A 25131-nucleotide genomic window follows, 5' to 3' on the forward strand; every position below is an offset into this window, starting at 1 on the left:
TCTCTGGGCTCTTTCAAAATATGATGTATCCAACAGTGAGGTATCAGGTCTTAAAATGAATCTTAATTTTAAACAATCATGCCGCCGTCTGAGTTGCAATTTGTTGTCCAGAAATGGTTGAGGAAGTTTTTGCTCTTGTTACCCTTGGGAGGTAAAATTGGTTAGTATGAGTGCTTTCTTAAAGCTTAAAACAGCTTACTATATCCTAGCAGAGAAGAAGAGAATGATATGTTGCAGCATTGTTTAGTGGCGATATACAAAGTATCAGTAGTAGTAGTCATACAACTCTATTAACTAATATCGACACAGATAGCTGTAGTGGTAATAATCACTGCCACTGTCATTGGTAGTAAATAAGTAAAAATAAAATAAAATCAAGCTGAATTTTGCTTGGACTTGACAAAATCAGGCTGATTGGTGATAGACCTCACCCATTCCCATTTATGGTCCTTAATATTCACTTCATTCCTAGCTTGTGCCACATCCGCCAACGGGATATATGCATGGTTTGCGTTAATAGGACCAGTCACGAATCCAGAATACCCCGCCATGAGCCCATGGATAGCCGAGTGAGCCACGAGTGTACAATACAAGTTATCCGTAGCATTTGCTGGCACCGCACGTATCATGTAAGTAGGATCTATGTACTTCACCGTAAACAACTCATGTGGATGCTCCCTGTCCCACCATTTCTTCAGCTCTGTCTTTAACCACGCACCCACATCTAGGAAAACCATGTTCCCGGATTCGTCCCTTTCCTCTTTCTGGGCTGTGGTTCTGGGTATCAAATCCTGCCCTGCCCCTTCAGCAACCACCACCACTGCATGCCCCCTCTCTTTCAGCCTTTGTTCGAGGAATTCAAGTAGCCCTCCCTTCCCTTCCAAGTAAAATTCAGTTTCGGGAATTAAACAGCAGTCCACGTCTCGGCTGCTCAGTGTTGCATGGAGGGCTATGTGCCCTGTGCTTCGACCCATTAGCTTCACTAAGCCGATTCCATTCACTGCACTCTCGGCCTCCACATGAGCTGCATGGATTGCTTGCTCTGCCATTTCTACAGCTGTCTGGAATCCAAATGACCTATCAATTATACCGACATCGTTGTCAACTGTTTTTGGAATACCGGTAACTCCTACTTTCAGTTTCCGTCGCCGAACCTCCTCAAATATTTTGACAGCACCACGCATTGTGCCATCTCCGCCTATAATGTAAACCTACAATATATTCAACTAACTTGAATTAGACAAATTTATTATCAATTAAGACGAGAAATCCATCCAATTACTTTAGAAACTAATATATGTATACACATAATCGGCAGACAACAAACAAACCTGATTAAAGCCGTGGTTCTCAATAGCATCCACGATCTTTGTGAGGTCAAAGCCACCCCTAGATGTTTCAAGCACAGTTCCACCCCTCCTATGCCAGTTATGCACCATCTTAGGATTGAGCTCAATAGGGTGAATGGAATAGAAACCACGGTAGCCAGCTTTTATACCGTAAATTTGGCGCACCCCATAGAGGTCCCAAAGACCAACAACCAGCTCCCTTATAACAGTATTCATCCCAGGACAGAGTCCTCCACACGTGACGATAGCAGCCCTGGTGGCACAATGGTCAAAGAAAATCTGTTTGCGGGGACCTGCTCTGATATATGCCAAGTGGTGAGAAGGAGAAGCAATGGTTCCAGAGGGAGAGAGGCGGCAGGCGACTTGCCGGAGAACTATGTCGGACGTGTTTACGTAGAACCCGTCCGAAGGATGAAAAAATGGATTATGATCGAGTGGATTGGGGCCAGCAGGTCGGAGGTCTTGCAGGTAGTCGCTCAGATGAGGCAGCTTTTTGAGGGTTATAGGAGAGAATGAAAAGGCATGATCGTCAAGGCGATCCTGAAGTTGCTGTTCCGGTGGTGGGTTTTGACCGGCGGCGAGATTGGTGGCTTCGGGCTGCGATAAATTAGCCATAGCGGATGAGATGGTGTTGGCAACAGATTCAGACGGGTAGGTGTAGTGTGTTCTACTTTAAAAAAACGATGTTGTGAAAAGTGTACATATGCTCCTACGTATGCAAGACGAATGAAGGAAACACAGATGTTTTTGTTTTATTTTACCTTTGAATTTATGCATCATGGTCATTCTTGTCTATGCGTGTGTGGCATGTTACATTCTCCACACGTGGCGATCTTTTGGTGCCACTTGTAGCTACCTGGACTTTTTTTTTTAATTTCTAGAATCTAGAACTTTAATAGAATACTGTTCACTTGGGTTGGGCCTCGGCTACGCTTATTAAATTTATCCAAAAATATAAATTGCTGTGAAAGACAAAAGACTTGAACCGACCGCTTCACTATGCTTAATTGAATCAGATTCAAATGGAGGAACTGAAGTCTAAGATACTACGCAATGATGCAACAATTGCTGGGCCTTGCTTGCGTGCACCATGCAGATGAGATGCAGTACACAAGAACAGAGCCTGTCAAAAGAGAACTGAAATTATAGTTTCCATGCATACCACGCAGAAGTTGTGACTGCAAGCTAAGCTAAGCTAAGCGTTGTTTGATTATTTTGGAATTAGAAGTTTTAACATTTTCATTTTTGGGAATTTATTAGTAATTAAGAAGTAAATTTTTTAAAGTAATAGCCATTTATCAATCCATATATAATAATGGTAATGGTAGTACCAAAGTTTGACTCCATCGTCGTTAATGAATTTCGCTTATAGGTCCTACCTTCGACCAATCAAGTAGCTTAGCTTATCTTCCCTTAATCAATAATTAGAAGTTGTTCAAAAATAGAACTCTTCTTGGTATAGATTCTTATTTTTTCTGCTACATTTCCCTTCCTTCAAAAGTAACATATTTGAATTAAATTGATGTCTATCTATTTATCTATTTATTCAAGATTAAACAGAGTTCTATTTTGCATGAAACGGTGAGCAGCAACTGCAATTGCAAACTGGTTATTGGTATAAATTACTAGAATCTTTTATCCTCAAAGGCAAAACTGAATACAAAACCTGCTCCATCAATGTCACCATTCTCACGTCAAGGACCTAACACTATTACAGCAGAGGTCATTGAGGTTTGTAGTGCAAGTTCTTTTTTTATGAGGCTAATGCCAAAGGATCTTAATATCGGAAGAACAACATTTTCTATATATATCTGTGTGACAATGTTCACAGCCTGACATTAACGCACCTGGAGTGGACATCATAGTTGCTGTTCATGGAGCAGTGCCCCCCACGTTGTGTTGCCCTCACTTTTCTAGGGTTGCTGGTCTTTTGAGGACTTTTAAGCGCAACTGGAGTCCAGCCGCGATCATGACTACTGGTAAATTAAGCTTTCCTTTTTTCAGTCACCCGCGTTATCATCATCAGTTAATATAAATAATTGTAAACCAAGTTTTTGCGTGTCTGTGTGGTGTAATAGCGAGAACAAGACAGAATATGGTGATCGGATCATTGGTTAAGGCAACGCCATTTAATTATGTTTGTGGACATATCAGACCCAACCGAGCAATAGATCCTGGCTTGGTGGATGATTTGAAAGTCAATGACTATTTGGACTTTCATTTTGTCATTGGCTACAACCAGACAAGGGTTAGAGCTTTCTGTGAAGGTCCCAGTGTCACGTGTTCGGAATTTAAGCCTTGCTACTTGCGGCCTTAAGCTAAAACAACAAATGACTATCAAAAGATAAATCCAGAGCACGATTATTAAACTTATTAACAACAAAAGCACAATCCGACTTTAGAACGACTCTGAAAAACCCCTTCTCAAATGCCTTCTTAACAGCACAAGATAAAGCAAGAGCTTCAAAGTAGCATCAAAAGCCTCTGGAGGCTCATTACAAACATGAACAAAAGCATTAAAATTATTGAAGTTACTGGAGCGGCACTTATATGAAGTCTGCTTCTTAAGTTGGTTTGTCAAAGCATCAGTACTACGGTTCCCTTATCTGAAGATATGTTTGATCGTAATCATCGGAATAGTAATAGTACCATATTGCAATCATCAACCAATGTGACAAGAATGTTGCGATGATATAATATATGAGAATATATCCTACATACATACACGCAATTTATTAGAATATTTGGATCGCCATTCCTAAGATTATAAAAGTAAAAAAAAATATTTTTACTAGTACAAATATGAGTGATGAAATTAACAAAAAGTGAGCAATGTTGATGTGGACGTGGCAAGCGAAGAGAAGAAAGTAGAAAAGGCAAATGAGTGAGAGAAAGGAAAGGGAAAGGACGGCCTAATGTCTTAATCTAATCTAATCCTCTTGCTTTTCTATCAACTACGAACAACCAAGTGTCACCCATCTTATCTCACATTAAATATATATGTATTTATGTATATATATACATATATCAATATCCTCCCTCTCGTCTGCTCTCCAAACTCCAGTATTACCCCCACAAAATAAATACTATATAATACTATAGTAGTACATTAATCAACTAGTTCCTTCTTAACGGTTTTTAACTACCGGAAGAAGCATGCGCAGGGTGACTCAGCTAGTTCACACCACCACCACCACCGCCGCCGCTAATGTCTTGTCTCTACTACCCAATATTTCTACTTTCTGCACTCCCTTTGCGCCCAGTAGTAATAACTTAAGCCAAGACAAGTTTAATTTCTTCTCCCATAGGTCATTGTTTCTCACCCGGAACCAGAAATGGAGACAGCACATGTTGCTTGCAACAAGACCACTTCTAAAAGATAGGAACCTCAGTATTAATGGCAAGGAGGCCTTGAAAGATGTCCCAGAAAACATCGTAGTCATGCCATTAACGGATACCTCCGCTTTTGTTGGTGCTACCTCCCCTCACGCGACCTCCCGACATGTTTTCAAGCTCGGAGTCATTAAGTAACCACTCATCTTAATAAATTTTCGGATTTCCTTTCCTTCTTTATTAATTTACTAATACAAAATCTAAATTTTTCTTTGTTTATTTCGGATTATTATCTAATTCTGTCATTCTTTCATGTCATGTTACATAAAGGGATGTGAGGCTACTCTGCTTGTTTAGATTTAAACTTTGGTGGATGATACCCCGGACTGGAAGTTCAGCAAGTGACATTCCTCTTGAAACTCAGATGCTGCTCTTGGAAGCAAGGCGAGGACCAACTTCTAGCCAATCTACTTATATAATTTTCTTGCCTGTTCTAGATGGCAATTTTAGGAGCAGTTTGCAAGGCAACTCATCAGATGAACTAGAGTTTTGTGTTGAAAGCGGCTAGTATCATTATTTTTATTATTTTTACTTTTTTCTCCATGTATGACCACTAGTTGATTTTTTATTGATTCTCTAGCTACAGTTCTATCATGATGACCTTACGGATCCATGATTTCTTTTTTCTTTCTTTAATAGGTGATCCTGCAGTTGTTACATCAGAATCCCCGAAAGCAGTTTTTGTGAATTATGGAGACCATCCATTTGATTTGGTGAAGGATTCTATGATGTAGGTCAGCTCTCTGAGGAAACCGTTAAGTGTTTACCAACTGCTGGAGTTCATATAAATGTAGCAAATAGGCTTAATATGATCATGATTTGATTTGAACTATTCATATAAATGTACCAGGATTCTGGAGAAGCAGTTTGGAACCTTTGCCCTCCGAGAAACCAAACAGGCAAGTATTTGGCCTACCATTGTCTAGAGATAAACTAACACTAGCCAAGGAGCTTTCTTTTAATTTTCAGCTGAGGCTAACAGAGTGAAAAAAAAAACGGAAATATGTTGTGGTTTTTGAAGTGCAGACGCCAGGAATGCTAGATTGGTTTGGTTGGTGCACATGGGATGCATTCTACTCTGACGTTAATCCCCAAGGAATTAAAGATGGGCTAATGAGTTTATCCCAGGGAGGGACACCTGCAAGGTTTCTACTAATAGATGATGGGTGGCAAGATACCATTAATGAGTTTCTGGAACAAGGGGAACCATTTGTTGACGGGTTACAGTAAGCTCACTCTGCCTCTGCCTCCTTTCCTTCTATCTAATCATTAAAGCAACATATATATATTACGTATTTATATATGCTCATGCTCAATATCCCACTTTCCCTCCAAATTTCGGGTTTCGTAGCAGATTGGCTAACATTAAGGAAAATAAGAAATTCCGGAGAATAGCGAACGAAGCTAACAGCAAGACGCCCAGTGATCTTAAAGAATTTATTTCAGATATTAGGACTTTTGACCTAAAGTAAGCTTTTTCGAGACCTTTCACTAGTATAGTATAGTATGGTATAGTATAGTATAGTATAGTATATGACAACTGAAGGAGATTTTCATCTTCCTATGTGTTTTTTTCTGATTTGTCAGGTATGTTTATGTTTGGCATGCACTGCTGGGGTGTTGGGGTGGCTTGGTTCCAAATGCAGTGGCAACTAAAAATTATGATCCGAAATTGCGATACCCTATACTCTCACCAGTATATTTAGCAAATATGAGGGATATATCAATGGATTCAATGGGGAAGTATGGTATTTGTTTGGTTGATCCAGATAAAATATCTCAGTTTTATGATGATCTACACGGGTACCTTGCTTCACAAGATGTGGATGGGGTCAAAGTTGATGCTCAGAACATACTAGAAACCATCTCTGCAGGTTTAGGTGGTCGAGTCTCGCTTACAAGACGATTTCAACAAGCACTTGAAGGGTCCATAGCTGCCAACTTCAGTGACAACAGCATAATTTGCTGCATGGCTCAGACACAGACTCCATTTACCAGTAACTTGTGCTTTCCTAAAGCTCACCGAGTTGTCTATTTTCTTTAGGCAAACAAGAGGAAAAAAAAATCATCCAGCTCTGATTTTGTTGCTGCAGTTTAAAACAAAGTGCTGTCTCACGAGCCTCTGATGACTTCTACCCAAAAGAGCCTACAACATGGGCTCGACATGTAGCTGCTGTGGCTTTTAACAGCATTCTTCATGGTGAATTGGTTGTCCCAGACTGGGACATGTTTTATGTATGGCATGACATCCTTCTTTTTATCTTTATTTTTATAAAGGTCTCTCTCACATGGTATTCTGATAATCTTCTTAAAAACCTTGTAGAGTCTCCATGATGCAGCCGAGAGCAGTGGGAGGCTGTGGAGTTTATGTCTGGCAAAGTGTGCTTTTTTTTATGGTTTAACTGTGTAATTAATTAATCTAGTTAGCTATACATGTATATAAAACATGTTGCAAATGATACGATGATGCTGACAAAAGAAAAGACAGCCAACATACGTAACCTCCAATGATTTTCCAGTACTGTTCCATTTGCTCAAGGCAAGGATCATAAGAAAACCAGTCCACATGCTTTGGAATATGTCCTTGAGAATTGAGAGATAGCATTACAATATTCCTGCTTGCTTCCCTGCCCCATGTTTCTGTTTTTGGCTCACAAATAAATATGCAAACCACTGAGCCTGACCACATCTTATTTATTGCATGTATGTATGCATGTAACCTTTTTATTAACAGTGATAAACCTGGACGGCATGATTTCAAGATACTGCAGAGGCTTGTACTTCCTGATGGATCAGTACTAAGAGCTAAATACCCTGGAAGACCATCTCGAGATTGTTTATTCACCGATCCGGTCACGGATGGGAAGAGGTATAGTGTGTTCGAGTCTCTCTGAGTAATGCATAAAATTGGTCGATTCCTTATTTGGATGTTTGTTTGTTTGTAGTCTTCTAAAAATATGGAACTTGAACAAATGTACTGGAGTCATTGGCATCTTCAATTGCCAAGGAAGTTGGCCAGTGCCTTCCACAAACAAGGCATTCCAAATGGTTACTAGCTCCGAGCTCTCAGGACAGGTCTCTCCAGCTTGCGTCGAGTATTTGGAGGAGGTCATAGGGCTGCTATGGACCGGCGAATGCGCAGTCTTTTCCTTCAAAACAGGTATGCTGAATTTTCTTCTTCTTCTAATTTTATAGAAGAATATCATTTCATTTGATGATTGATGAACATGTGGTAAAAAAAACCGACTGTCAGGTGGTGTTTCTCGATAGCGGATGGAAGGGTCATTGAATGTTGCATTAAAACCTTTAGAATGTGATGTGTTCACTGTATCTCCTATAAAGGTCTTGCGTTCATACCTTTGCATTAAATTTACATAAAAATATTTCTAATAATAATTAATGATTTTATAAATACCAACAAGTGGGGCGAATCGCAGGTTTACTGTGAAGGAATCGAGTTTGCAGCGATTGGATTAATGAACATGTACAATTCAGGGGGAGCCCTGGAGTGTGTTTAGGACTCCACTGCCACTGATTCTTCAGGACGTAGTAAATATATAATACATGTGAAAGGGAAGAGGAGCTGGTTGCTTCGGTGCATACTCTAATTGCAAGCCCATCTCTTGCTCCATTAACTTGAAAGATGAGGATTTTAACTTCAATGATCAACTCAATCTTCTTACCATAACCATCCCTCCCACACATAACTCATCTTGGGACATCGCCATCTGTTACTAACTCTCTCTCTCTCTCTTTTATAACTTCATATTTACCATTAATATTTTGTTTTTAATTACTAATTTTGTAATTTTGACTTATAACATTAAAATCAATTATTATTTATATTAATTTTATCATACTCACTTTTTTAAGGTGACAAATAATTCAATTCATTCTCATGCATATATCAAATTAATTTTCATTAGATTTTTTAGGATTTATAGTTCATATATATCAAATTTATATTTATATTCAAATTCAAGTTTAACTGAAGTTATTATGAATATCAAAGAGTGAAAATCCCATATAAAAGAAATTAACTTTAATTAACAACACTCTTGGACAGGCAACTTAACTAAAAAGGCTGGTTTTAAAAATTAATTAAGAAATTAGACTTTTTTTTTTAATTTTGAAAAATAGATCGATCTTGAAGAGAAAAACAGAAAACACATATTTTCAGCTCTAACCCTGACAAGGATGTAACACCCCTAACCCACATTCGTCGCCGGAATAGGGTTACAGAGTATTACCTATCAAACAGACATAATTTCAATCATTTCATATCATATAATATTCAAGTCAAAAATAATCAAACTCATACATATTGTTCCTTTTTTGAGCCCTCGAGGCCCAATATACGTGTTAAAAACAAGTCGGGACTAATTCAGAAACTCAGGAATTTTTTTTTTAAAAAAATATTAAAATAATCATCTTAGTTGTCTAACCAATGTACCCTCATAGGTACCACAATTATATCATCAAATCCTATCAATAAAACATCATTCAAATCCAATTTATAAACATACTAAATTCAATCTATTTTGCCTATTTCATGTTCATTCAAACATTAACTTAAACATGCCATAATATGACTTCAAACATAAACTCATATTTATATGTATATACCAAACTAATATTAAACTTATAACCTCATTTACAATCAATTCACAAAATAATTATTATTTAGACACCCTAGGTACATGCCGACACAAAAGATAGACATCACTACATTTGAGTTCGGGATCATTGTTGGATGTTGAATTGGTAATCAAAATTAAGTACCTAACTTGCGCAGGGAAAATAAAACCATACGCTGAGTAAAACTCAGTGGTATTTCTATAATCCAAATATTTAAAGGTAAGAAATTACAAATACATGATTGAAATAATAACACATATTAATATTTAATTATTACAACAACCATATCATATTTCATTTATTTCACAAATATTTCAATTCTCATACTTGCTATATAAATAGCTTTTCACAATTTATTTCACATTTCACTATACAATTGCATTATTCATTCCATAATCATTTTATGAGTATATAACTCATATATTCCATATATTTGCAACATATTTCACATTCTATCTTCAATTCACTATTTCACTTCCATTTCTCATATCATGTCATTTCAATATCAATCATAAAACTTTATTATTCATTAATTACCCCTATTAACATGACTCGGACTTGGACGGATACACGAATCCAACCAAACACACCAGTTTGGCACCTAGTGCCTCATCGGATAATTCGAAGTAATAAATTGACACCTAGTGTCTCATCGGCTAAACCAAAGTAAATTGGCACCCAGTACCTCATCGAATTAATCCAAACTAGTAAATTGACACCCAGTGTCTCATCGACTCGAAGTCGAAGAAATCTCTGAACTCTTCCAATCCTATGGCATGCCATCTATATCTGACTCAACTCGATACAGTTAATAGGGCTTAATTTCACATTTCAGATATAATCAATATCCAATACTAATTTTTCATATAATCACATAATTACACATATTCTTTTCAATTCAAAAATCAATCCATTCAATGTGTATATATATCTACCAATTCAATTCATTCAATCAATTATCAAAATATTAATTACTTACCTCAACGCTTACCATATACATTAAATAAAAATTTCAACAATTAATAACTAACAACAATTAATAACTAGCTTCGGATTATAGAAATACAAACCAGAAATTTCGAGCTATTCCTTGTCGACTTTATCTTCCCCTTTTTAGTCAAGGATTCCGGTACGACGTTAGCTACGGAATTAAAACAAGTAAAATTCATCAATACAACACAATTCAATTTCATATTGAATATTCCAATTTTTACTCAATATTTGTCTAAATTCCAATTTAGTCCCTAAATCGAGACTAACTTTATTTCTTTACAATTAATTCTATATTTTCGCACAAATTTCACTTTAAACTAAATTCAACTCTCTAGTTTCACTTAAATCTCTAAATTTCAATTTTTTACAATTTAGTCCCTATTATTCAAAATTTACAATTTCATTCTACAACTCAACCCTTTTTCATTTCTAACTTAAAAATCTATCAATTTTATCCCTAATACTAAAATTATTCAACAAATACATCACTTAAAAACTCAATAATTTCTAAATTTTTGACATGGGATTTCAAAAACATAAAATTACAAGAAAATGGACTAAATTGACTAACCAATTGAACTTTGAAAAATTGAAACCCTAGCTTTCTCCTTTCTCCTTCTTTCTTTCCTTTTTCTTTCTGTTTCGTTTCACTTTGCTTCTTTTTCTATTTCTATTTCTTTTATTTTGTTTTATTATAAGGAATTTATTTTTTAATATATATAATAAATTCACAAATATCTTACTTATGCTGCCTCATTTAAAGTCAATAGCATAATTGCTTCTTTAGTCCCTTTAATTTTTATTTAATCTGTAATTCAACTTTTACCTTATATATAATTTAGTCCTTTTACCTAATTACTCTTAATTCGTGCAAATTCACCTAACCAAAACCTAATTAACCATATAACTAACTTCGTAAATATTTCTAATAATTTATTAGAAATATTTACCAGCCTAATTTACAGTAATGGAATTTCAGAAATATATTTTTCGACACCCGTGACTATCTGGTCATTACAAAGCAATCCCAAGAAAAAAATTCCAGAATTCGAGAATCCCAAGATAATTTTCAATCATCCCACACCGAGAATTTCGGACGCTCATGAGCTCCCACATAAATTTTTTTTAATTCCTCCCTGGTTGCCTATATAAATGGGGGTTTTGCTCCCCCTACTCAAACAGCTCTGTTGCCCACCGCTCCTTAGAATTTTTTTTAAATTGTTTCTCTTTTCTAGTTAGTGTTAAAATTTTGAGAAGGGAAGGTTGTTTGTGTTGGAGTTTTAGGAAGATATTGTGATAGTTTTAGGTCTGATTGAGTTCACGATGATGTAGTGGTGCTTGGAGACCCACACATTTTATTTGTCGTGTGGGAAGTGCACCATCACCATAAAGATGTCGCATTACAACTTAGACTCCCAATTTACAATAGTTATACGATCATGGGTTGAAGTATAACTAGTGCTCTCAGTTGATGGTGGTTCTGCGGTCACATGTTTACCTATAACTCAGGCCCTCAGTTCACAGTGGCTATGCGGTCACGGGTTCAAGTTTCATGCCACTAGAAAATGATACTTTATAAACTTCATAAGTTTGATATCATAATTATAGGGGAAAAAAAGGGTTCACTAGTACAATTAACTTTTTTTTCTCCATCAAAGCAGTATCCTTAATTTTATTGTCACATGTGGTAGAGTTGGGAGCAAGAAGACTTTCAAGGGGAGGAGTGTTTGTGATGATGGAGAAAAGCTGAAATGTGACTTGGGGCAGTAGCGATTGCTATGATTAAAGAACTTATTAATAACTACAATTGTTGTCGCCCCGACTCGAGTTTCAGTTTTTTCTCTACCGTCGCAGTCACTCCCCACCCTAAAAGTCTTATTGCCCCCACCTCTGACACAAGTTTTGGACAATGAGGTTAAGGATACTTCATGGAGAAAAAGAACAAGTTGATAATACTGGTGAGTCATTCCCCCTCTCATGATTACGATTTCAAACTTATGAGGCTTATAAAGCATCCTCTTCTAGTGGCATGAAACTTGATTCCGTGATTACATAACCACTATCAATTAGGAATCTTAGTTATACTTCAACCCGTGACCGTATAACCACTATGAATTGAGAGCCCGAGTTGCAATGCGACATCTTCTAAGGTGATGGTGCACTCCCCACACGGCAGATGAAGTGGGTGGGTCTTCGAGCACCATCGCATCACCGTGAACTCAAACATGCCTTCAAATTATCACAATTTTTCCCTAAAACACAAACACAAATAAAATTTTCTCCCTAAGTTTCCAATACCCAGCACAAAAAAATTGAAAGGAAAAAAACGCGTCCTCCCGAAAATATTTTTAGCTGAGGTGGTAGTAGTAAGGCTGAAAACGATTCCAACAGGAGGCATTTTCTGATTATCTCCAAAATTGACCTATTTTTTTAAATTTAGGAAAAAATGACTTAATTTCTTAATTAAAATTTAAAATCCACCTTTTCTCCTAATTTTCCCCTCTTGGACTGTTTTTTAGCAAGACAATAATATTGGACTTGGATTGTTGAGTTTGAGGCGGTTCTTCACCCTATTGGACTTGGCTTCTTTAAAATTAAATTCAGATTCAGATCATCCAACCGAAGATAATAACAAATAACAACTCATTTATTCGTTGTGTTTTGTTTGGTGACTTGGTCGTTCTCGTCGTCTTTTCTTCTTCAATAGAATCAGAATGTCTTACGCTTACCTCTTCAAGTACATAATTATCGGTGATACTGGTATGATTTACTCATCTCTTCTTTCTCCTTTATTATTATTATCGATGAATTCACCATCTAATCTTGTTCTGACCATCTCTCATCTGATTTGATCTCTCCAAGGAGTGGGGAAATCATGCCTCCTCCTTCAGTTCACCGACAAACGGTTTCAGCCGGTACATGATCTTACCATCGGGGTTGAATTCGGGGCCAGGATGATCACCATCGATAACAAACCCATTAAGCTGCAAATCTGGGACACCGTATTTTCTCCCTCTCTCCCTTTTTTTCTTCTTTTTTTTTAACCCATGATTTTTATTTCTTACCCAATTTTCTTTTAAAAAACATGGGCAGGCAGGTCAAGAATCCTTCAGATCCATCACAAGATCCTACTACAGAGGTGCTGCTGGTGCCCTGCTTGTCTACGATATCACCAGGTACCGACTTTCGTTTTTTATTCATATTCATGTTACTATCTGTTCATCTTTAAGTCTAATTTGATAATTGATTCGATTCTACACAGGAGGGAAACTTTTAATCACTTGGCTAGCTGGTTGGAGGATGCCAGACAGCACGCTAATGCTAACATGACTATTATGCTGATTGGTAATAAGTGTGACCTTGCTCATAGAAGGGCTGTAACCACCGAGGAAGGCCAGCAATTCGCCAAGGACCATGGTTTGATCTTCATGGAGGCCTCTGCTAAAACTGCTCAGAATGTTGAAGAGGTCTGCTCTCCTTTGTACTTCACAACTTTCTTCTCACTCTCAATCCTATCCTATACCATTACCAACTATTTTACCTCTCTCTCTCTTGTTATGCAGGCATTTATAAAAACTGCTTCAACCATATACACCAAGATTCAAGATGGGGTTTTTGATGTCTCAAATGAGGTTCTTACCTCTTCTTAACCATGCTTACATCTCCTTACATTGATTCTTCGAATTAATCACATTTATGCATACTGAGCACTCAAAAGAGTTGATTGATTAAAGGTTATGAACTTGTAGAATAGCTTGAAATACTGAAGGGATGAATCATATTGCTTCTTTATTTTTATTTTTTAACTTAATATAATTTTAAAAAGAAGTCCAAAATCATTTTTTTCAAGCATACCTTCTTACTAAGATAACATACTTCTATGCTATGTTTGGGAATAAGATGATGATATATTTGAAAGGTATAAAAACGTGAATTTAAAATTCGCACTTATTTTATAGGAATTTCTGTTCGTTTGCAAATTGGCATCCAATAAAGCCATGGACTTGAGAATTGATGACGAATGTTACATTTACTTGATTGCATCTGTGTCATCATACAACTTACACTATTTTTAATTCCAAATCCCTTTTAAAATTCATCCACATTCTACCCTAGTGGATATTTAAAATTCAGAACTGCTGAAAAGGATTTAGGTCATTGTTTCTGTACATGAACGAATGTACTTCCACTTTGTCAATGATCATTGCTTTGAAAGGTTATTCCATCTAAAAGGATAAAGTGAAATATGCACATTGACTGTGGAATTATAATAACAATGTAGAGACTTACAGAACTGGTTTGACAACTAAGAGTTAAGGTGAGGGTAGGAAGGTTGATGGGCTTCGTAGTATCCTGAATGACAGGATAATATTGTTTTATATTGGGTGCAAGCAAAGTTACCTTACATTTAGGCATCCTTGAATATTTGGCTGGAAATCCACACTAATCTTATAAAGAAGCTTTAATCTACTTAGATCTGGATTGCAGACTACTGCAATCCTTCTACAATGTGATACCATTATCGATATTTTTTGTTGAGGAAGTTTTGAATACTTGATGCAGGGCTAAATGAAAGTCATTGATCTTTGAATATTGACAAAAGAAGAAAATGAATTGTTTTGTTTCTTTTGCTTTACCATGTTGAATAGATAGAATGTGCGAATTCTGTTGCTGACAATCTATTCTTATTGGTTTGAAGTCTTATGGCATAAAAGTTGGATACGGTGGAATTCCAGGGCCATCTGGAGGCCGAGATGGTTCTTCTTCTCAAGGCGGTGGCTGCTGCAATTGAAATTCGATTTCTCGTTTTCTAAAATGAAATATAGCTTGTTCATGTAACTTTCTTTGTTTCTTCTTTTTAGTTCCTTGTTTAATTTGATAATCCCAGAATACTGTGCTTGAGTGTGTGACTTGTATAATCCATTTAGATGTGTTCTCCATTTGGTTGTAAATTTGATAGCTATTATTGTTTCATTTGTCGAGAACTATGGTGAAGAGAAATGGCGAAAATATGGGGAATTGATCTATAATTTTATGGTGTATTAATATTTGAATATTTGCATATGTTGATTAATAACAATATGATCATTTTTTAATTTTATCTGTTTATTGTCATTTTATTGAAAATTTTCGATAGGCTGGTTGGTAAAACGTATTCCAAGTCTTTTGGAACTCTATTCTATCCATTTCATTCCATCCCTGTACTAGTCTTAGGCGAAAAGAAAATTAAGAGATGAAAAATTGAAGGAGAAAAAAGGTAAATAAAAAAAAATATTTTTCTCATTAATGTGTTTAGTAAGAAAATTTGAAAATTCAATTTTCGGTAATTATTTGATAGAGTTGGAAAATGAGAGAAAGAAAATGAAGTGTTCCGAAAATTCATAATTTGAACTTACATTTATCATTCAATTGTTTGTTTTTATGTATAAGGATGTTTTTCAATAATTATTTTAGGTTTAAGGGTGTAAAAAATCATCAATTTTTTTTTTAAATTTAAGTCCCTTTTTTTTTGTGCATTCAATTGAGCACTTCAACTTTTAAAATGCATCAAAAAGTCCCTCAAACTACTTCAAAAAAAGCTTAAGGGCCCTTGCTTTTTTTTTTCCACTCAATTGGGCACTTGAACTTTTAACATGTATAAAAAAGACCCTTAAAATTTTTCAAAAAAGTAATTAAACCCCTACTCTTATTAAAAATTAAAAAAATATAAATAATAATAAATAATAAATTTTATAAAAATTATTAAATTTTAATAAAAATATAAGAAATTTAAAATTTATTAAAAATTAGATTTTTTTTATAAAAATCGTAAAAAATAAATTTTATAAAAATAAAAAAAAGTAATAACCCCTAGTTTTTTTCAATTAAAGTCATCATGTATTGCAACACAGCGTGACATGTGGCAAAAAATGATAAAATAAAAATAAAAATCAATAAAAGTTATAGAAAATTATAAAATACTTCTTTTGGTACGATAATTTTTATAAATATTTTTTTATGAAATTTATATTTCTTTACATTTTGTATAAATTTCTTGTGACTTTATAAAATTTTATAAATTTTTTTATATTTCTATGTATTTAATAATTTTTTTTCGATTTTTATAAAATTTTACATTTTTTTACGATTTTTATATTTTTTTCTAATTTTTTTCTAATTTATAATAATTTATTTTTTTAATTAAAATTTAATAATATTTATAGATTTTATTGATTTTAATTTTTTATAATTTCTTTTATAATTTTGAATAAAAGCAAGGGATTAATTACTTTTTTTGAAAAAGTTTGAGGGTTTTTTGATACATTTTGAAAGTTCAAGTACCCAATTGATTACAAAAAAGAGTAAGGGATTAGTTGCTTTTTTTAAAAAAGGTTTGAAGACTTTTTTTTATGCATTTTGAAAATTTAAGTACCCAAATTAGTGCAAAAAAAGCAAGGCCTTAATTTGTTTTTTTTTTTTAAGTTTGAGGGCTTTTTGCACCCTTAAGTCATTATTTTATAAAGTTGAAAAATGAAATAAAGAAAATGAAGATTTTAGAAAATGCATAATTTTAAACTCATTTTCTTTTTCTTTTATCATTCAATTGCTTGTTTTTATGCATAATAATGAAAAATGATCATCTGTGTGATATAGAATAGGAGATCCATGTTACTATTAAGATACACTCTTCAAATTCTCATTGATTGTTATTTTTTGTTTACACTAGTCCTAGGCTAGTTGAACATAAATTACTCTGGCATAATTTGAAACTAGTTTCTAAGTTACATCAACTTCCTTGGATTGTTACCAGGGAATTTAATGAGGTGGGCTTCCTTCGGCTCAAGGTCGGGTCAATTATTTTCATGCATGCTTAAATCATTGTAATCTTATCGATCTAGGGTTTAATGGTCCTAGGTTTACTTGGTATAATCTTAAAAATCAGACTAGTCTCATTTAGAATAGAATAGATTATGCCTTCGCTAATCTGGGTTAGAGGTTACTTTAGCCTGATACTCAGGTTACTCATCAGTCTAGGATTTGGCCCAATTATTGCCTTATTTTGATTTCCTTTAAAAACGATGTTTGGAAGTCTCAAAGATCTCATTTTCATTTCCAAAAAATGTGGATGAGTCATCCTGAGTTCAAATCTATCCTTAAGTTTTTTTTCTTGTCAAATTCGAATAGTTCTCTACCTTTGACTATATTTGACTTTACTTTTTATTTATCGGATTGGAATAAATCAATTTTTGGAAACATCTTTGCTCAGAAAAGACATCTCTTAGTAAGAATCTCAAGAGTGGAAAGGGCCTTGGCGGATGATCCTAATGATTTCTTGATTAATCTTCAAAAACTGTTGGTTAGTGATCTTAATAAGCTCATGCTCGAAGAAGAACTTGTTTGGACATTTAAATCCAAAGTTAATTGGATTATCAATGGGGAGCATAATACCGGATTTTTCCTCTTTACGCTTCGTAGAAATTTCAATCGTATTGCTGGTCTTTTTCATGGAAATGGTAGATGGGTTACTAAGCATTGAGATATTGAAAATTTGGTTCAGGATCACTTCATCCAACTTTTTACCACCTCTGATAAAGTATCCAGTTCTACCTTTTTAGGTTTTACTCTTGATTGGCCTAGACTTTCTGCTTCGGAAGCTCAAATCCACCTTGTAAAGGTTTCCCTGTTGATATTACCAAGGCAATCTAGTCTTTCAAGCCCCAGTCTAGATGGTCTTCACTTATTTTTCTTCCAAAAATGTTTGCTTGATGTCAAATAGAAAGTAATTAGGACAATGTCTGAGATATTCTCTAAGACTTCTATTTCGCCTTCACTGAATGGAACTCTGATTTCCCTAATTCCTAAGTCCAGAGAAGCTACTTCAATTTCTCAATTTCATCCAATTAGCCTGAGTAATATGATTTACAAGATCATCACCAAAGTATTGGTTATGAAGCTTCGACCTATTCTACGTAGGATAGTCTTCCCTTTTCAAGGTAGTTTTGTGCTTGGAAGGCAACCTTTGGGTAACGTCATTATTGTCCAAGAGATCATGCACTCACTCAATAAGATGAAAAGAAGAAGGGAGTCATGGTCATTAAACTTGATTTGGAGAAAGCGTATAACAAGTTGGAATGGAGCTTCATTAAGAAAGTCTTACACTTCATTGGGTTTCCGAATTCCTAGATAAATCTTATTATGAGTCGTGTTACTACTACCTCCTCCACAATTTTGTTAAATAGTTTTAAGGTTAAATCCTTCAATCCTTCTTGTAGAATTAGATAAGGAGATCCTCTCTCTCCCTACTTGTTTATCTTATGCATGACATTTCTTAATCTTCAAATCCTTCGTGCAGTTGATCAGAAGGAATAGCAACCAATCAAAGAGTCGATAAGTGTCTCGAGTTTCTCCCGTCTTTTATTCGCTGATGATGTCATCCTTTTTAGGAAAACTGATTTGAAAATGATGGAGTCTATAAGGTGAACCTTGGATCTATTTATGATGGAATTTGGTTAGTGTATTAACTTTAAAAAAAATTAGAATACTTTTCTCTCCCAACTGTCTACCAATATAAAGGCTTAAGTAGTTAATTTCTTAGGAATTGAGGAATCTTTGGACGCTGAGAAATATCTAGGATTTATGATCTTTCCTGGTCGGTCATTTTGAGGAGATTTTAACTTCATTATGGAAGATCTAGAACAAATTGAAAACTTAGAAGGTGAACCTCTTTTCCCCGACTGGTAGATTGGTCCTCTTGCAATCTACTATGGCCTCTATTCCTAAGTACTTTATCAGATTAGGTTACTCCCTGCGAGTATTCTCAATTTTTGAGATAAACTTAATAGAGATTTTTTATGGGGTAGTTAAAAAGGGTCAAGAAAACTTTATCCGGTTAATTGGGAGGATATATCTCATCCTAAAGCCCTAAGTGGTTTGAGCATTCTAGTTGTCAAATTTAGAAATCAAGCTCTTATTGTGAAATTGGGATGGAGACTCGTCCATTAGAAGGATAGTATTTGGGCTAAGTTGCTCATGACCAAATATGTTCAGGATCCTAGGAATTCTTTATCGGTGTAAAATGTTTCACTGACTTGGAAATCTCTCCTAAGTATTAGCTCGCTCTTGGCTTTTGGATTCAAATTGGTGATAAAGGACGGTCATTCTGTGAACTTCTGAATGGATAACTAGTCGAGCATAAGACCTTTGAGAGAATTGCTTCAAGAACTATTTTTAAGGGAGGAGGAACTCATGATTTTTAAACAAGTGTGGGACAAGTGGGAAGATCTGTAACACCCCTAACCTGTATTCGTTGCCGAAACAGGGTTACAGAGTATTACCAAAATTTACAGGTCGAATAACAAACATTTCATATCATCGAGCATTCATATCAGAAACCAATCCAAAATCAATCATATTGTCCCATAAGTGAGCCCCCGAGGCCTAAAATACACAATAGAAACAAGTTGGGACTGAACCGGGTATTCAAAGAATTTCTTAAAAAACATCAAAATTTTTCAAAGGTGCAGGGGACACGCGCCCGTGTGGCTAGGCCGTGTGGCTCACACGGTCAAGAGACACACCCGTGTCTCAGGCCGTGTGGCTCACACGGTCAAGAGACATGCCCATGTCTCAGGCCGTGTGAGTATTCGAAATAGGGCACACGGTCGTGCCCCAGCTCGTGTCCAAACTTGGGAGCTTTTTGACTTGGGTCACATGGCCAAACCACACGCCCGTGTGCTAGGCCGTGTGAATAATTTGAGTATACTGACTTGTGCAATTTATAAGATGTAAAGGAAACACAGCCGTGTCACCTGGTCGTGTGTCATACACGATTGAGACACACGCTCCTGTCTCTACCCGTGTGGACGAAAATAGCTCATTTTAAGGCCACATTTCTCACCCATTTTGGTATCAACCTAAACACAACATTTTAACACATCAATAAACCACAAAAAAGTAATCAAAACAAGCCAAAAAACATAACATATTATCACATATACCCAAATACCCAAACTTTCCTATTTAATCCATCTAACAAATCTACTAAAGTTCACCACAAATTAAGTACATACAAACATATATCACTCATACCAATATCACAAATCTGCCTCATTTCCAAACCAATATATATATTTTAAGTTGATTATATAAACAAAATTTAATTCATAACATTTACATAAGCCAAACTCTGATCAAACCCACACAAACCCTATACATGCCATATAAACCATATTGAACATTTCAAAAAGTACCGGAATAAACTGGATACTGTGACTTGAGTGTTGATCCAATTGTCCAACCTTCTGATAATCTACAAAGACATTGAACAACACACATAAGCTTAATGAAGCTTAGTAAGTTCGATGAGTTAAACAGAAATCTTACTGAACCTACTATAATAAATCATATAATAAAAATCATTCATATCAATTCCCTGTCAATCGCAACTTTAATCAATGAATACACTTGGTTTCAAGTCGATATCAAAAATAAATAACATGTCTTTCAATTTCAATAAATAAATCACCTTACCAAACCTTTCCCAAGTCAAAGAACAACTTAAGGATAATAGTACATCGTTAACAGAAGCTCATAAGAGCTGGGCCTCCCTGATACGCCAACAGAAGATCGAAAGCTGAACAGAAGCTCATAAGAGCTGAACAGAAACTCATAAGAGTTGAACAGAAGTTCGTAAGAGCTGAACAGAAACTCATAAGAGTTGAACAAAAGCTCGTAAGAGCTGAACAGACACTCATATGAGTTAAATAGAAGCTCGTAAGAGCTAAATAGAAAGTAAAACATGAGAGTTCACAACAAATGTTGAACCCCGATTTACTTGGGCAATTTGCCGTTATTTTCCTCCAATGTCGTCATGCGCCACATAATGAATGTACTCAAATCCCACGTTTCATTTAACTCGAATATTCAATTCAAAATTATAACTCCAACAATAATTTATTTCCAACAATAGAATAAATACATAATACCATCCATCAAATCAATATAAATATTAAAGTTTAGCCGTACGAACTTACCTGGATTGAATTGTAATATTTGTAAAAGTTCAGGGACTATTCTGATATTTTTCTTTTTTCACATGTATCTACAGGATATTGATCTAAAATACAAAATTACTCATTCATTAGAATATATTTCAGTTCTAATTCATTTCACAATTAATACTTTTCAATTTTTCAAATTTACACAATTACCCCAAACTTTTACAACTTTTACAATTTAATCCATTAACTAGTTAATCTATCAAATTAACTAATTTTTCTCAATTAATAATTTATATAAATATTTTAGGCCATCATACAGCCCTTAATAAACAAAAAATTTACTACCAAACCCTAATATTTTAAACTTTTCACAATTTGATCTTAAAATCAATATTTAATAAAATCACTTTATAAAATCATCATACAACAAAATTAAAGATCTAAATCCATTTTATTCATCAAAAATATCCAATATTCATGAATGATAACTTCCAAAATTTTCAATAAAATCAAAAACTAAAATAAGATTTAATTGTACCTATTTGTAACAATCTCAAAAATATAAAAATTATTAGAAACGGGTAAAATTAGACTCACATGAACCAAAAACCAGCTTTATAAGCTCTCTACCATGTCGGTTTACCAAAATTGAAGAAGAAAAATGTCTAGAAATCTCTTTTAATCTCAATTTGTATGTTTAATTTCATACAAATTACAATTTTGCCATCCATTTACTTTATTTTATTACTTTACACTAACATGCCGTCTCACTATATAAATTTAGGCATATTTATCCTTTAAGTCCTCCCTTATTTATTAATTAAGTCATTTAATCACTTATTTCTTATAATTAGCAAGTTTTACATATTTTTCAATTTAGTTCTTTTTAATTAATTATCTATCCAAACGTTAAAATTTTCCAACGAAACTTTAATACTACCTTAATAGCACTTCATAAATATTTATAAAAATATTTACGGTTCAGTTTATAGAAACGAGGTCTCGATACCTCATTTCCTAAACCACTTGACCTAGAGTTTTACCACTCGAACTTAAAAATTCATTATAAAACATAAATTGTCACTTCAAAAATCTTTTTAAACCACATTTGACTTGTAAGTACTAAATAGTAAAATTTATGAGTTTACTCATCGAATTTAGTGGCCTCAAACCACTATTTTCGACACCACTAAAAATTGGGTTGTTACAAGATTAAGGGCCTCCATGTCTTTCTTTGAATTTACCCCGAATTTTGATTGATGCGTTCCTGAGTGATCTAATTCCAAATTTTTCCAATGTCCCTGATTCCTTATGTTGGAGGTGCACTAGTAATAGAAACTTTTCTTTGGCTAATGCTTATGATCTTACTTCTATGATCTTGCTGCTAGTATTGATACCAAAGTTCCCGATCCTAATGCCTCTCTTTGGAAGCTAATATGGAAAGCCAACCCCCCCCCCCCAAGATTAATTTTTTATCTTTAGAAATGTGGGCATCTCACACTTCCAACGATGACCTTTTTTAGGAGTAGACATCTTCCATTGGAGGACCCTTGCCTGTTGTGCTCTACATCCCCTGAAGAGATCTCCCACGTTCTTTGAGATTGTGCTAATTCTCAAAATCTCTGGGAATCCTTGTCTAATTCCATTCATTATAAACCTAGACCTCAATCCTCTTGGATAGACTAGCTTACTTCTAACTTGTCTTCTAGGGACTTCTTCTTCCAGCCTCCCTTAGTATGTAGTGTTTGCATTTGCTCTTTCGGAACTCTGGTTGACTTGAAATGTTGTTATTTTTTTAACTGCTCATCCCAAAGAAAATTTTGCTCTTTGAGTGTTATCAGTAGTAAGGGAATTTGTTGCTTATTCTTCTGTGACTTGTCGTATTCCTCTCCCCACCTTTACCCCAATCTCTTAGAAACCTCCTGATATCAATGGGTCAACTCTTGGGAATTTGGGAAAGACAAGAGTAAGAGCAACTATTCGAGATTATCAGGGCAATTGGGTGATTGGCTCCTATAGACACATCCCTTGTGCTAGCAATGTCCAAGTTGAACTGTGGGCACCCAAAGACGAGCTTCAACTAGCTAAGTCTCTTAATCTCAACAACCTTGAGATTGAAGTTGATGTCACCAATGTTATTTCCTTCATGTCAAATAATAACTTTACTAATTTAATTTTTATCTCCTTTGATTAAAGAGTGCAGGATACTCCAGCAATCTTTGACTACTAGACCTTTGTTGCATGTTTTTTTGGGAAAAGAACAAATGGCACTGATGCACTTACCCAGTTAGGGAGTAGTTTACAATATAACTAATCTTCAAACGAGGCTTTACCGTCTTTTTACTTTTTATAATATTCCTCCTAATTATTTGGAACCTTCACTGCTTACTGATAAGTATGATTGTGTTTTATATGGAGCTCGAATTTTTTAAATTTCTATGAATCTAATTTCCTTTTCCAACCAAAAAGAAAATATAACCAGCATATGTTGTGTTTCATTGCAACTTTTGAGACCTACATGAGAACAAATTTAAGTAAATAGTTGAAAGAAACGGCCAACCAAAATAAAATGATACGTCAATTCGAAATTCTAAAAAGAGAAATCGCTTTTGTATCAAAATGCTGCTTTTTATTGCTATTTGCTTTTGAAACCGAAAGCAGATCGTTAAAATGAGAAAAGTAAAAGGAGCCATTTACTTCTACCTCGAAATCTGCAACACCAATGCGCTTGTATCAAAACTATTTTGTCGCTCTCCAAAATAATCTCATGTGTAGTGAAAATTAAAAAGGTAAATCACATTACTTCCTTCCTTAATCTAACTCTTAATTTTTATTAAGACTTAATTTTGATTATTAACTCTTTAAAAGAATTCGAATTATTTTTGTTAACTTTTTAAACATAACATTTTATATAACAAGTTTCATGTACTTCATTTTTTTTATTTGTTTTTATTTTTATTTTTTAAATTATTTTTTAACATGATCTATAAAATAAATTGTGTCATGTTAACTTAAAGTGCATGTGAATTGTCACACAAGTTGTCACATCAATATTATTAAAAAGATTAATGTTTTAGTCAAAGTTTTTAAAATCGACCCGGTGGTTGAACCACCAGTCTAACCAATATGATTAAAAATCACTAAAAATAAAAAAAATTAAAAACTCTGATTCAACCGATCCATACTAATTCTCAATCTAATTGGTTCAAAGTCCTTCTATAGACTAGAACCCTAGTTAATTTTCAATCCAATTGTTGTAACCAGCTAATCGGTCCACTTCACACATCATTGGTTTTAGTTAGCTTTTCTATTAAAGAAAAAAATTGATTAATAGTGAAATTTAATTAAAAAAATAAAGATTAAATTGATAAAAAATATAAATTAAGAGTTAAATTTATTATTATACGATAGTAGATAGATAAAATAATTGTAATTTCTTAATTTAGAAATACACGAAAAGAATCGCTTCAGCAAAAGAGAAGTGTAAATCAATGACAATTTATTTTTTATCTTTCCATGAAAAATCTTTTGATTAAGAAAATTCAAAAATGTACATGCATAAATGTAAGAAGAAACAAAAAAATAATAATTTTCTACTATTTATTTTATAAATGTTAAATAATTATAATCCGACTCAAAATCTGATTCGGGATTCGACTCGATTTAATAAAAGTTGACAAACGCCTCAAAGGGAGGGGGTTTCTTCTTCCTCTAGGCTTCTGGTTTTCTGCTCCTAAAGAATTGAACCACTCGACCTTATCTCTTTTCACGACTGTTGA

The 25131-nt window shown here is 34.5% G+C and overlaps 2 protein-coding genes and 1 pseudogene across 2 annotated transcripts; 2 read left to right on the top strand and 1 right to left on the bottom strand.

Annotated features, from left to right (window-relative positions):
• Positions 1-229: 229 nt before the first annotated feature.
• LOC107905736 (ATP-dependent 6-phosphofructokinase 2) lies at positions 230-2068 on the bottom strand. Its single transcript, XM_016832463.2, has 2 exons — positions 1332-2068; positions 230-1211 (listed from the first exon to the last, which is right to left on the bottom strand). Exons 1-2 carry the CDS (start codon positions 1962-1964, stop codon positions 375-377), a joined length of 1470 nt encoding a protein of 489 aa, XP_016687952.1. The 5' UTR covers positions 1965-2068; the 3' UTR covers positions 230-374.
• Positions 2069-4394: 2326 nt separating this feature from the next.
• On the top strand, positions 4395-8631 carry LOC107905738 (probable galactinol--sucrose galactosyltransferase 2; annotated as a pseudogene).
• Positions 8632-12883: 4252 nt separating this feature from the next.
• On the top strand, positions 12884-15469 carry LOC107905740 (ras-related protein RABB1c). Its single transcript, XM_016832465.2, has 6 exons — positions 12884-13133; positions 13236-13375; positions 13467-13549; positions 13636-13840; positions 13937-14005; positions 15073-15469. Exons 1-6 carry the CDS (start codon positions 13088-13090, stop codon positions 15163-15165), a joined length of 636 nt encoding a protein of 211 aa, XP_016687954.1. The 5' UTR covers positions 12884-13087; the 3' UTR covers positions 15166-15469.
• The last annotated feature ends 9662 nt before the right edge of the window (positions 15470-25131 follow it).

Source organism: Gossypium hirsutum, chromosome D05, assembly GCF_007990345.1.
Source record: "Gossypium hirsutum isolate 1008001.06 chromosome D05, Gossypium_hirsutum_v2.1, whole genome shotgun sequence".
Classification (NCBI taxonomy): domain Eukaryota; kingdom Viridiplantae; phylum Streptophyta; class Magnoliopsida; order Malvales; family Malvaceae; genus Gossypium; species Gossypium hirsutum.

Excerpts from the sequence above, each read along its gene's own strand:
- LOC107905740 (XM_016832465.2), top strand. The coding sequence starts at position 13,088 with ATGTCTTACGCTTACCTCTTCAAGTACATAATTATCGGTGATACTG. Across the intron at positions 13,134-13,235 it reads CATAATTATCGGTGATACTG|GAGTGGGGAAATCATGCCTC; the intron begins GTATGATTTACT and ends GATCTCTCCAAG. Across the intron at positions 14,006-15,072 it reads TTTTTGATGTCTCAAATGAG|TCTTATGGCATAAAAGTTGG; the intron begins GTTCTTACCTCT and ends ATTGGTTTGAAG.
- LOC107905736 (XM_016832463.2), bottom strand. The coding sequence starts at position 1,964 with ATGGCTAATTTATCGCAGCCCGAAGCCACCAATCTCGCCGCCGGTCAA. Across the intron at positions 1,212-1,331 it reads AGAACCACGGCTTTAATCAG|GTTTACATTATAGGCGGAGA; the intron begins GTTTGTTTGTTG and ends AATATATTGTAG.